Consider the following 14,107-nt stretch of genomic DNA (forward strand, 5'->3'; position numbering starts at 1 on the left):
GACCACGACAGAGAATTTTCATTAGATACCTCCAGAAATGTGTTTGTTGTGCAAAGGTGTTGATAAATTCTCTATCTTCAAGTAATTTCTTCCATCTTCCCATTCTCTTTATCTATTCTGGTTTCCCACCTACTCCTTTCCTTCTTGCCCGCCCAACACCCCCGTCTGCTGCCCTCCTTCTTTTCTGTCTCTGATGGTCTACTATCCTCTCCTATTAGCTTCCTTTGCCTTCAGCCCTTTACCTCTTCAATCTATCACCTCCCAGCTTCTTACTTCACCCCCCTCCCCCACATACTTACCTTCCCCCTCACCTGGTCTCACCTATTTATACCCGTTTACCTCCACCCCAAACTCCTTATTCAGGCTTCTGCTTCCTCCTTTCCAGTCCTGACGAAGTGTCCCCACCTGAAATATCAACTGCTTATTCCTCTCCATAGATGCTGCCTGGGCTACTGAGATCCTCCAGCATTTTGTGCGTGTTGCTCTGGATTTCCAGCATCTGCGGAATCTCTTGTGTGTACAAGTTAAGTCCCTATATTTTTTAATTGAATTAAAGGTGTAATTATGTTAATAGGTAGTGATCACAAGCAATAGTCTCATGCTTGTTTAGCTCCAGTGTTCAAGGATAAAGTTCTTTTACATACTGTTCAAAAAAATAGCAGTGTTTTGTGCACCAAACTCAGTCCCTTTGAAGTCTTTTCTCATTTTTCAAAGCCATAGAACTTATAACTCAATAGCTGTTTGGTTTAATTCATCAATTTACATTTAAACATATTCCTGCTGGATATAAATGCTGAAGGATTCAGGTTTTCTGAATAAGAATGTCAGAGGAACTGTATGCCTGATGATTGATGACAAACAGTGCTCCAAGGGGGAAAATTGTATCCCTGAGGTCCAATTTTAACAGGCTGTTGAAATTGGTGAAGGCACAAAGAGTAAACCCATTTTGAAGTGTTTTTAACAAAGGGAATGTGCGTAGAAATAAGCAGGTGCTGTTTTATCAGCATTGCTATTATATACACGCATTATTGTTCAGAAACATGTCACACTGTCCACAGCCTAGAAAAAGCTTTCATAGGTGAAACTTTAGTAGTCTGTCCATCTTCATCCAATTCCATAAATATATCATAAGACCATAAGGTATACAAGCAGAATTAGGCCATTTGGCTCATCTAGTCTGCTCCACCATTTCATCCTGGCTGATCCAATTTTCTCTCAGCCCCAGTCTCTTGCCTTCTCTCCATATCCCTTCATGCCCTGACCAGTCAAGAATCCATCAGCCTCTGCCTTAAATATACATAAAGACTTGCTTCCCCAGCCACCCGTGGCAATGAATTCCACAGATCTACCACTCTCTGACCACAGAAATTCCTCCTCATCTCTATTCTAAAAGGACATTCCCCTGTTCTGAGGATGTGTCCTCTGGTCTTAGATTCCTCAACCCGAGCAAATATCCTTTCCACATCCACTCTGTCAAGGCTTTTCAGCATTTAATAGGTTTCAATAAGGTTCCCCATCATTCTTCTGAATTTTAGTGAATACAGGTGAAGAGCCATCAAATGCTCTTCCTATGACGTCATTAAATCCTGGAAACATTTTCATAAACTTTCTTTGAACCCTGTCCAGTTTCAGCACACCCTTTTTTAGATAAGGGGTCCAAAACTGCTCACAATACTCCATGCGCCTCGCTTTATGAAGTCACCAGTGCTTTATGAAGTCTCAGCATCACATCCTTGCTTTTATATTCTAGTCCTCTTGAAATGAGTGCAAACATTGCATTTGCCTTCCTCACCATAGGCTGCATGTCTATACTGATCAAGTATCCATCTGTACCAATCTCAATGGTCTACAGCTGGCTATGGCTTGGAGATTCAGGTGTTCATCTAGACGCTTGGACCATCAGACATATGAATAGAAGTAGGATTGAGAAATTCCACAGGTGCTGGAAATCCAAAGCAGCACAAACAAAATGCTAGAGGAACTCAGCAGCATTATTGGAAATGAACAAACAGTCGATGTTGTGGGCTGAGACCCTTCGTCAGGACTGAAAAGGAAGGGGGAAGATGCCAGAATAAGGAGTTGGGGGGGGGAAGGGGAAGGAGGATAGGTCAAAGGTGATAGGTGAAGCCAGGATTGAAGGATAAAGGGCTGGAGAGGAAGGAATCAGATCGGAGAGGAGAGTGGACCATAGGAGAAAGAGAAGAAGAAGGGGGACCCAGGGGAAGGTGATAGACAGGTGAGGAGAGGTTAGAGATCAAAAAAGGGAATAGAAGAGGGTAAGGGGAGGGAATTTTTTTACTGGAAGGAGAAATTGATATTCGTGGCATCAGGCTGGAGACAGTTGGGCCCATCACGTCTGCTCCGCTATCTAATCATGGCTAATTTATTTTCCATCTGAATCCCATTCTCCTTGGAACCCTTGACGCCCTAACTAATCAAGAACCTATCACTTCGCTTTACATGCACCTAGTGGATTAACCTCCACAGCTGTCTGCGGCAATATATTTGTCAGATTCACCACCTTCTGGCTAAAGATTTTTTTTTCCACCTTTCTGTTCTAAACGTATGTCTTTGTATTCTGAGGCTGTGCCCTCTGGTCCTAGACTCTCCCACTATTGATAATATCCTCAGCATTTCGTTCTACCCAAGCCTTTCAATAGTTGATAGATTTGATTCGCATTCCCCCTCAAACTCGAATACCGGCATCTTAAAGCTCAAAGCCATCAAACGCACCTCATACATTAACCCTTTCCTTCCTGGGATCATTCTCGTAAACCTCCCCGGAACATCTCCAATGCCAGCACATCCTTTCTTTGATAAAGGGCCCAAATGTCTTACATACTGTGAGTATTCCCGCTTCCACCCTCCTATCAGGCATCTCATTCCAGATTGGCAACATTTAGCCTCAGATCCTCTCCAGCTCTCTGGTTTTATATGCCTGCTATAGGGAAGTGTTTGCAACTATTCACCCTATCCATACCCCAGATCATTTTGCATAGCTCTATCACATCATTCCTCAACACAACTCAAAGTTGCTGGTGAACGCAGCAGGCCAGGCAGCATCTCTAGGAAGAGGTACAGTCGACGTTTCAGGCCGAGACCCTTCATCAGGACTAACTGAAGGAAGAGTTAGTAAGAGATTTGTAAGTGGGAAGGGGAGGGGGAGACCCAAAATGATAGGAGAAGACAGGAGGGGGAGGGATGCCAAGAGCTGGACAGGTGATTGGCAAAGGGGATATGAGAGGATCATGGGACAGGAGGTCCAGGGAGAAAGACAAGGGGGGGGGGAACCAGAGGATGGGCAAGGGGTATAGTCAGAGGGACAGAGGGAGAAAAAGGAGAGTGAGAGAAAGAATGTGTGTATATAAATAAATAACGGATGGGGTACGAGGGGGAGGTGGGCCATTAGCGGAAGTTAGAGAAGTCGATGTTCATGCCATCAGGTTGGAGGCTACCCAGACGGAATATAAGGTGTTGTTCTTCCAACCTGAGTGTGGCTTCATCTTTACAGTAGAGGAGGCCGTGGATAGACATGTCAGAATGGGAATGGGATGTGGAATTAAAATGTGTGGCCACTGGGAGATCCTGCTTTCTCTGGCGGACAGAGAGTAGGTGTTCAGCAAAGCAGTCTCCCAGTCTGCGTCGGGTCTCGCCAATATATAGAAGGCCACATCGGGAGCACCGATTCCTCTGCCTTATCCATTCCAGAGAAAACAAGCCTAGTCTATCCAATCTCTACACACTGCACTCCAGCTGTGAGTTATATGAAGCTGTAATATATTCTTCTCAAAAAGGAAAATATTGCCTTACTCCGACAGTAATTATAATTTAGGAAGGTTGAAATGAATCAGTCAGGATCTTCAGAAGGATCTGTATAAACACTTCAGAGAGAATATATTGAAGGACTGGGGGGTTAATAAGTACACACGAAATAGCAGCAGGAGTAGTCTATCTGACCATCAAGCCTGCTTTGCTATTTAATAATATGGCTGGTTTAGCTGTAGACTCAGCTCCACCTACCTGCCTTTATCCCATAAACCTTAATTTTCCTGCTATGCAAAAATCTCTCTCTCTCTCTCTCACACACACACACACACACACACACACACTCTCTCTCTCACTCTCTCATTCTCCCTCTCTCTCACTCTTGCTCTCTCTATTGCCCTCTTTCTCTCTCACTCACTCACATGCTCGGTCTCTCTCTCTCTATCACTCTTGCTCATTATCACACTCTCAATCTCTTCCTCTCGCTCTCTTTACCATGCTCTCTCTGTCTGTGTGTCTCTCTCTTGCTCTTATTCTCACTCACTCTTTCTCACTCTCTCTCTGCTTCTTCCTCTCACTCTGACTTTTGTTGACACTCTCTTACTCTCCCTGTCGCTCTTGCTCTCTCTCTCTCTCATCTTACCTTTCTTGTGCATTCTCTCTCTGTCTCTGTTTCTCTCTCGATCTCACTCACCCTCTCATTCTCTCTCTCTGCCTCTCACTCTCTCTCTTCCATGCTCTCTCTCTTGCTCTCTTTCTCTCTTCCTTGTGTGATCTCTCTCTCTGTCTCTATCACTCTCGCTCATTCGCTCTCTCTCTCTCTCTTCCTCTTGCTCTCTTTCTCTCTTCCTTGTGTGATCTCTCTCTCTGTCTCTATCACTCTCGCTCATTCGCTCTCTCTCTCTCTCTTCCTCTTGCTCTTTCTTGTGTCTGCTCTCTCTCTCTGACTCTCTCTCACTCACTCTCTTTCTCTATCACTCTTGCTCACTTGATCTCTCTTGCTCACTCTCTCTCTCTCTTTCCCTCTCATGCATGTCTCTTTTGCTCTGTCTCTCTCTCCTCTCTCTCACAAGTGCTCTCTCTTGCTGTCTTTCTGTCTTCTTCCCCCTTCTCTCTCTCTCTCTCTCTCTCACTCTCACATATGGGATTGTACCAGTAGGAGCCCACACAGAAGTTGGTCTGAATGGCCTTATTTGCTGTTGGAATTCTACATTTGATGAATTGTATGGTGAATAAGGGAAAAATATACAATTAGAGCCCAATTTCCTTTTGGAAAGCAGCAGTTTCCTGAATTCATTGTCAGAGTTAATAGGAACAATAAAGAGCATCACAATTTCTGGTCAAAACCCTGCATCAGGACCCGAAAAGCCAACAATACCTTCCTCTTCACAGATGCTGCTTGACACATTGTTGGTCCAAATTCTAGGATCTTGCATCTCTTTTAAAGTTAGATGCCTTTTTCTTATATTCCAACACTTTTTAAACACTGTAGGACGAGGGCAACTGGGGAATGGGTTGAGACCTCAAACATTGGCAAACGGGAACACCACCACTTACAGGTTCCTCACCCCATCCAAACTTGAAAAATGTATTTCTGAACCTTTACCGATGTACCTAAGTCCTGAATCCTACTCACACAGCACTTTTGATTTTAAAAGACTGAGCTGTTCTGTCTTTGTGAAGATTGCTGAAGCAATTCGGCTGCAGTGCTGCATCCAAAATTGCAGGTTTGAGCCATGTTCCTGTAAAGCAGAGTGCACAGCAGTCCCTGATGTCCCTCTAGTACAGCAACCTTGCTCTGAGGCCTTCAATTTTATTTTCCAGAGACCGTACATTTGCCAGCAAGATAGTTGGGAGTAGAAGTCTAAGATCTCTGCATTTCAATCTGCAGACCAGTGCATTACTCCCACTTGTATTTTCTTAAGGGGAATCTGAACTGGGGACCCAAGTCTGTCACTTGAGGATCACTGAGTTTGAGTATTGATAATTTTTTTAAACATCTTAAAACAATGCTACTGACTGAAGTACCGATGTCTGTGACTGTGGATTTCAGCTTCAGTAATCCTAAACAGAAGTACTTGATGATTCACGGTGGAGCTGCACACAAAGAGTCACCACTTAGAAGTGCCATCTTACTGGAAGATCTCTCCAGAGCCCAATGTACTGATGCAATTACAAAGTAAGCATGGCAGTGGCTATATTTCCTTAGGAGTCTGAGGAGATTTGGTATGTTACTAAAGACACTTACAAATTTATTCAGATATACCGTGGAGGGCACTAACCGATTGTATCCCCAGCATCCAGGACACCTTCAAAAGGGGATGCCTGAAAAAGGCGGCATCCGTCATTAAGGAATCCCATTACCCAGGACATGCCCTCTTCTCATTGCTGCCATCAAGTACTGCCACCTTCAGTACAGGAGCCTGAAGCCACATACTCAGTGTTTCAGGAACAGCTTCTTCCCCTCTGCCATCAGCAGATTTCTGAACGGACAATGAACTTGACAGTGCTACTTCACTATATTTTTTCTCGCTTTTTACACTATTTATTTAATTTATTTTTATATAAACTGTATACTTACTGCAATTTCTCGCTTTTATTATTATGTATTGCTGAAAAACTACAAATTTCACGACATATGCCAGTGGTATTAAACCTGATTCTGATTCTGATATTGTAAGAAATTGTATTACAGTATACGATTCCTTCTTCTTCAGCCCGTCACCTTTTCCACCTATCGTCTCCCAGCTTCTCACTTCATTCTCCCCTTCCCTCTCACCTGCCAGCGTGTACTCCTTCTCCTCCCCCAACACCCTTATTCAACCTTCTTCCCTCTCAACCATCAACCATCAGGCTCTTGAACCACAGGGGAGAACTCTACTCAACCTCACTTGCACATCATTGAAATATTCCCACAATGACTCACTTTCTTCATCTCATATTCTTGATATTTATTGCTTATTTATTTATTATTACTATTTCTTTCTTCTTGTTTTACACATTTTGTTGTTTTCTGCACTCTGGTTGAGTATGCAGGTTGGCGCGGTCTTTCATTGATTCCGTCATGGTTATGATTCTATAGAAAAACAATCTCAGGGTTGTATTGGTGACATATGTGTACCTGGATAATGAGTTTAACTTGAACTTTGAACCTTCCTTTCCAGAGCTAATGAAGGTTCTCAGGCTGAAACATTGAGCTCCTCCAGCAGAATCTCTTGTGTTTGAGCTTGTTGTAACGGCTAATGGTGCTGTCACTGCACTTTCAGGGAAATAGTGGTCAATAAGCTTGTAGAATCAGAGGCAGATGAGGTATCTTGGGCTTTAGGGAGGAGGAGGAAATCAATGTGGGTCACACTTATAAACAAGAAAGCAGTATCCATCACCGAGGACCCCTACCATCCAGGCCGTGCGCCCTTCTTGCTGCTGCTGTTGAAGGTACAGGAGCCTTAGGTCTCACATCACCAAGTTCAAGAACAGTTAACTTCACTCACCTCAACTCTGAACTGATTCCACTACAGACTCACTCTCAAGGACTCTACAACTCATATCCTCAGTACGATTTACTTACTTATTTATTTAGCTTTATTATTTGTGCTGCTTGTTTTTTGTATACATTGGTTGTTTGTCGGTCTTTCTTTGTGTGTAACTTTTCAGTGATTCTATTGTATTTCTCTGTTCTACTGTAAATGCCTGCAGGTACTGTAGGTATTGAATCTCAAGGTAGTGTATAGTAAAATATACAGTGTGTACTTTGATGATAAATTTACTTTGAAGATTGAAGGAGAGAGGGGAAAACCACAGGGGAGAATTAGGTGAGGAGCCTGGAATGTGTTGGATCCAAGTCTGTCACCAGCAAGCAAACCAACAGCACAGAACAGTAACATACCGAAGACTTTCAGGAACAATTGCTCTTCCACGTTTCCTGCTTTGTTTGTGGCTCGGCAGCTGTAGGACCCTGTATCTCCGCGGCCAATGTCTGTTATTGTCAGCTTGGTGCTTTCCTTTAACGAGTACTTATTGCTGTCTTCAACCAGCCTCCCGTTTCTGCAGGGACAGAGCTTAGGGTTACAAGGTGCAAGGGACACACCGACACACCATCACACATCACAAGCAACAGCTGTAGTCTAACCAACATTGTTATGCTCAGAGCTACACACAAAATGCTAGAGGATCTCTTTGCTCCACCTACAAAAAGCAGGATTTCCAGGTGGCCAACCATTTCACTTCCAATCCCCACTCCCTTTCTGACAAGTTGATCCGTGGCCTCTTCTGCCATGATGAGGCCACTCTCAGGGTGGAGGAGCAACATCTTATATTCCATCTAGGTAGCCTCCAACTTCAAGGCATGAATAGCAATTTCTCTAAATTCCAGTCAATTTTTCCGTCGCCCCCTCCTTCAGTTCCACACTTTGATTCCCCTCTTACCTCTTCTCTTTTCCTCATCTGCCTATCACGTCCCACTGGTGCCCCTCCCTCCTCCCTTTTCCCATGGTCCACTCTCCTCTCCTATCAGATTGCTTCTTCTTCAGCCATTTACCTTTTCCACCTATCGCCTCCCAGCTTCTAACTTCATACCCCGCCCCACCCACTTCACTTCACCTATCCCCTTCTAGTTTGTACTCCTTCTCCTCCCTCCACCTTCTTACTCTGGCATCTCCCCGCTTCCTTTCCGGTCCTGATGAAGAGCCTTGGCCAGAAATGTCGACTGTTTATGCATTTCCATCGATGCTGCTGGGCTCCTCCAGCATTTTGTTTCTGTTGCTCTGGATTTTCAGCATCTGCAGAATCTCTCGCATTTATTGCTCAGACCAGCTTCCCATTTCTGCAAGTTCCGAACTCGAGTTTACAGGGTGCAAGGGCAACACCATCGTACATTGCAAGCAACAGCTATGTTCTAAGCAAAATTGTTATGCCCAGTAATCAGTGTAGCTGCTTTGGTGCATGGGTAGGTGGTCATAGATCCATAAATGTGAAAGCAGGTCCTTCAACTCACTGAGTCCATGACAACCATCATCCAGTCATTTACACCAGTCTTCTGCTAACATAAATTTACTCTCCCCACCTCCTCATCAATTTCCACCCCATTCTACCATTCAATTGCACAACACGAACAGCATACAGTTAATTAACCATACAGCCAATTAATCTCCATGTCTTTGAGACGTGAGAAGGAAGCATGGAGTCACAGAGGGAGAGCTGGCAAGTTCCCAAAAGCAGAGACAGCTCCCGCATTCAGGATTGAAAGATGAAGATCGTAAAGATAAGCTCTTTTTGTCACACGCACATCAAGAACAGTGTCATTTGCATCAGCACCTATCACAGTCTGAGGATTGCCCTGAGGGCAGATAGCAAGAATCACCGTGCTTCTAGCGCCAACATAGCAGCACAGAGACTTCTAATTTGTAGGCTCGTATTTGTGTAGTTTGGCTATAGAATAGGGTCAGGAGGTTGAAAAGGTAAGTATCCAGGATGTCCCCTGTTTCTTCACAACACTGGAGACAACTATCATCTAAAAGCCAGCAGGTTTGCCCAAGAGCTGATATGTTACTTTATAGGCATCTCAGATAATTTTGGACATTAGTAGAAAGGGTAATTAAGGATTCTTTGGAACAGTGGAATATGTTCAGAAGACAATTAGAAGTAAAATATAGACTGGGAATTCACAGCAGATCTACGGAGTGAGAAGAAGGGGAGAAGAGGAGATTTGGTATGTCCAAGACGTCACAGCAAACTTCTACAGATGTACCATGGAGAGTATTCCAGCTGGTTGGATCACTGCCCTGTATGGATGTACCAATGCACAGGATTGGAAAAAAGCTGCAGAGGGTTGAAAACTTAGCCAGCTACATCATAGGCACAAGCCAACCCACCATCCAAGACACCTTCAGGGAGCGGTGCCTCAAAAAGGCAGCATCCATCATTAAGGACCCCCACCACCAAGGATATGCCCTCTTCTCACTATCACCATCAGGGAAGATGTACAGGAGCCTGAAGACAAACGCTCAATGTTTTAGGAACACACATCAAAGTTGCTGGTGAACGCAGCAGGCCAGGCAGCATCTCTAGGAAGAGGTACAGTCAACGTTTCGGACCAAGACCCTTCGTCAGGACTAACTGAAGGAAGAGCTAGTAAGAGATTTGAAAGTGGGAGGGGGAAGGTGAGATCCAAAATGATAGGAAAAGACAGGAGGAGGAGGGATGGAGCCAAGAGCTGGACAGGTGATTGGCAAAAGGGATATGAGAGGATCATGGGACAGGAGGCCCAGGGAGAAGGAAAAGTGGGGGGGGGAAGCCCAGAGGATGGGCAAGGGGTATAGTGAGAGAGACAGAGGGAGAAAAAGGAGAGAGAGAGAAAGAATGTGTGTATATAAATAAATAACGGATGGGGTACGAGGGGGAGATGGGGTATTAGCGGAAGTCTGAGAAGTTGATGTTCATGCCATCAGGTTGGAATGTTTTAGGAACAGCTTCTTCCCCTCTGTCAGATTTCTGAATGGTTCATGAACCCATGAACGTTACCTCACCATTTTGCTCGTTTCACACTACTTTTTTTATACCTCTTATTGTGACTTAGAGTATCTTCATGTACTGCACAGTATTGTTGTCGTAAAACAACAAATTTCGTGATATATGCCAACGATAATACATCTGATTCTGATGCTTAATGTTAACTCTGATTGCTTTCTTTCTCTCTCCACAGCTGCTGCCTGACCTGAATCATTATCACATTTAGGTTTAATATCACCTGCATATGTCATCAAACGTGTTGCTTTGTGACGGTAGTGCATTGCAATACATAATAATAGAATCCATACATTACAATAAGAAGCTTATAGTACATATAAAAATAAATTAATTAAGTAGCGCAAAAAGGGAGGAAAAAAGTACTGAGGTAGTGTTCATAGGTTCCAATTCATTCAGAAATCTGATGTCGGAGAGAAGAAGTTGTTCCTGAGATGTTGAGTGTGTGTCTTCAGGCTCCTGTACCTCCTCCTTGATGATAGTTCAAAGTTTAAAATACATTTATGTACATTATACTTTTCAATAAAGGGGAGAGGGCACGTCCTGGGTGATGGGGGTCCTTAATATGGATGTCGCCTTTTGAGGTTCACGTTTTGAAGGTCCTGTTGTGCATTTCCATCATTCTCCACTTTTCTGTTGGATTTTCAGCGCCTGTGCCATTTTTAACTTTTACCTGCAGAATGCGTCTGTTACAGTTAGTAATAAACCCTCACTTGGATGACAAGCTCAAGCCAAAATCATAAAATGATTAATTACACTTGGAGAGAGCTGCTTACTGGTATGAGGGAAGGAAAAGCCTAGGCAAGACAGCAAACCAAATCACAGAATGGAAAGGAAGCAGTTTTAATGATGGACAGTGCAGTAAATTTAGCTGTCAATGTAATAGCGCCTGAGGGTTACAGTCAGTCTGGTGTAGCTGGTGGTGATGGCTGACAGAACAGCAGATCCTGATGTAAGGCAGTAGAGTGCTATGGGCTTGGGTGATTGATCAGGTGAAAGGGAAACCGGACAGGAGTGATGCCACCTCATCCGGACAGTTTCATCCCCACCACAAACAGACTCAGATTCAGGTTAATTACTACTGATATGTGCCATGAAATTTGTTGTTTTGTGGCAGAAGTACAGTGCAATACATAAAATATACTATAAATCATAATAATAAATATATTTGAAAATTAAATTAAATAAGTAGTGCAAAAATAGTGAGGTAGTGTTCATGGGTTCAATGTCTGATCAGAAACCAGATAGTAAAGTGCAAGAAGCTGTTCTTAAATTTAGTCAACACACATCAAAGTTGCTGGGGAACGCAGCAGGCCAGGCAGCATCTCTAGGAAGAGGTACAGTCTTAAATTTAGTGTGTGCTTTCTTTGTTGCTATTTTGTGCGATTCTAATTGGGGCAGCCTGAAGTTAATGAATGATGCAGAGCTAGATTGAACTGAACTGAGCTGGACTGAATATGTCTGGACTGTTCAATGATTTGTAGCTCGGTGCTTTAGATTTGGCTTTTTTTAAAACTCATTTCTTTTTGCATTTTGAGTGATTTGTTTCTTTTTTTGTGGATTGGGGGCTTGATGTTTTTCTTTTCATGAGTCCACGGTTTTCTTTCTTTGCTTTGTGGATGTCTGTGGGAAGATGAATCTCAGGGTTGTTCTGAGTTCAAAGTAAATTTTGTTATCAAAGTACGTATATGTCACCACATACAACCCTGAGATTCACTTTCTTGTGGGCATATACAGTAAATCTACAATATGGTAACTATAACAGGATCAATGAAAACTCAACCAGAGCGCAGAAGACAACAAACTGTGCAAATGCAAATATAAATAAATAGCAATAAATAATGAGAACATAAGATAATAAGATAAAGAGTCCTTAATATATTGCATGCATACTTTGATAATAAATGTAGTTTGAATCTTTGAACCTTTCAGACTCCCATATCTCCTCTCTGATGGTAATGAGAAGAGAGAATATCTTGGATGGTAGAGGTACTTAATAATTAACATGACTGTCATGAATTAAAGCTTCAAATCTATTATCATTATGATGTATTAGTCAATAATTTGATTTAATTATCATTTCTAACTGATATCAATCAACTAATGTTTAAATTTCCAACTTTTTTAAATACAAATATGAATGAATTAAAGGGGACTGATTGAGATAGCATCTTAATTACCTTCTGATTAATTACTGATCAATTAATTAAAACAATTACTGGTGCAAATAGATTATATTATCAATATAAGTCATGTGTATTAAGTCATGAATCAATTAGTGCTTACTACTGATTCAGATAAATTAATATATTATTTAACTATGTATTATTGCATTTTTATTACTGATAGGAACCTATTAATCATTAATATGAACATATGAAGAGTTGTGCATCATCTTAATGGACGGAAAAGGTGTTGGCACGGCGATATGAAAGGTCCAAGGTTCATAAGACAGAAGAGAATGAGGCCAATCAGCCCTTTACGTCTGTTATGTCACTTAATAATGTCTGATTTTTTTTTCCAACCCCATTCTGCTTTCTCCCTGTTGTAGGTTGAATCAAAGGTGGTGATGAATCAGCATATAGGAGGGAGATTGAAAATGTGACTGAGTGGTGTCACAAAATAACCTCTCACTCAATGTCAGCAAGACCAAGGAATTGATTATTGCCTACAGGAAGACGAAACTGGGGCTCCATGAGCCAGTCCTCATCGGGGGATCAGAGGTAGAGAGAGTCAACAACTTCGAATTCCTTAGTGTTATCACTTCAAAGGATCTTTCTGGGTCCAACATGTCAATGCAATCACAAAGAAAGCATGGCAGTTCCTCTACTTTATTAGAAGTTTGCTAAGATTTGGCATGTCAGCTAAAACTTTGATAAACTTCTATAGATGTGTGGTGGAGAGGATACCGATTGGTTCTGTCATGGCCTGGTATGGAAACCCAGTGTCCACGAATGAAAAGGCCTGCAAAAAGTAGTGGATACAGCCCAGTCCATTATGGGTAAAGCCCTCCCTGCCATTGAGCACATCGACATGAACCACTGTTGCAGGAGAGCAGCATCCGTCATCAAGAACCCCACCATCCAGGCTAAGTTCTATTCTCACTGCTGCCATCAGGAAGGAGGTACAGGAGCCCAGGACCCACACAACCAGGTTCAGAACAAGTTATTACCTTTCAGCCATTAGACTATTGAAAAGTGTGGATAATTTCACACCTCAACTCTGAACTGATTCCATAACTTATGGACTCACTTTCAAGGATTCTACAACTCGTGTTCTCAGTACTTTTTTTTACTTATTTATTATTATTATTATTATTATTGTATTTGCATAATTCATCTTCTTTTACACACAAGTTGTTTGTCAGCCTTTGAGTGTATTTTTCATTGATTTTATTGTATTTCTTTGTTCTAATGTGAGTTTCTGCATGAAAATGGATGTCTCTCTACTCTGAGGTTGTGGCCTCTGATCCTGGACTCTCCCATCACAGGAAACATTTTCTCCACATCCACTCATCTAAGCATTTCAACATTCGATAGGTTTCAATGAGATCCGCCCCTCATTCTTTTAAATTCCAGCAAGTAAAGGAGCAGAGCCATCAAACGCTCCTCATATGATAAGCTTTTCATTTTCAAACTGCCCTCTAGTATTTGATGTCTTGTAGCCTGGGAAATATACCCTGTCAGTCTGATGAGGTTCTGTTTGAAATACTTCCTGCCAAAGCTTACTTTAAAACTACACTTTGTCTAGTGTAGTTACATTTATTACCAAGTATCCATGGGTAATGGTGACTGATTTATCAGTCTGACTGCGCGATTCA

General features: G+C 42.5%; 1 protein-coding gene across 2 annotated transcripts in view; it reads right to left on the bottom strand.

Moving 5' to 3' along the window:
* LOC134347828 (neural cell adhesion molecule 2-like) overlaps positions 1–14,107 on the bottom strand; it is a 632,407-nt gene that overhangs the window by 301,841 nt on the left and 316,459 nt on the right. For both annotated transcript variants that reach the window (XM_063050290.1, XM_063050291.1), the window contains exon 7: positions 7,652–7,809. In XM_063050290.1, coding sequence (XP_062906360.1) covers positions 7,652–7,809 — 158 coding nt within the window. The remainder of the gene's footprint in view (positions 1–7,651; positions 7,810–14,107) is intronic.

Source organism: Mobula hypostoma, chromosome 6 (assembly GCF_963921235.1).
Source record: "Mobula hypostoma chromosome 6, sMobHyp1.1, whole genome shotgun sequence".
In the NCBI taxonomy this organism is placed as follows: Eukaryota; Metazoa; Chordata; class Chondrichthyes; order Myliobatiformes; family Myliobatidae; genus Mobula; species Mobula hypostoma.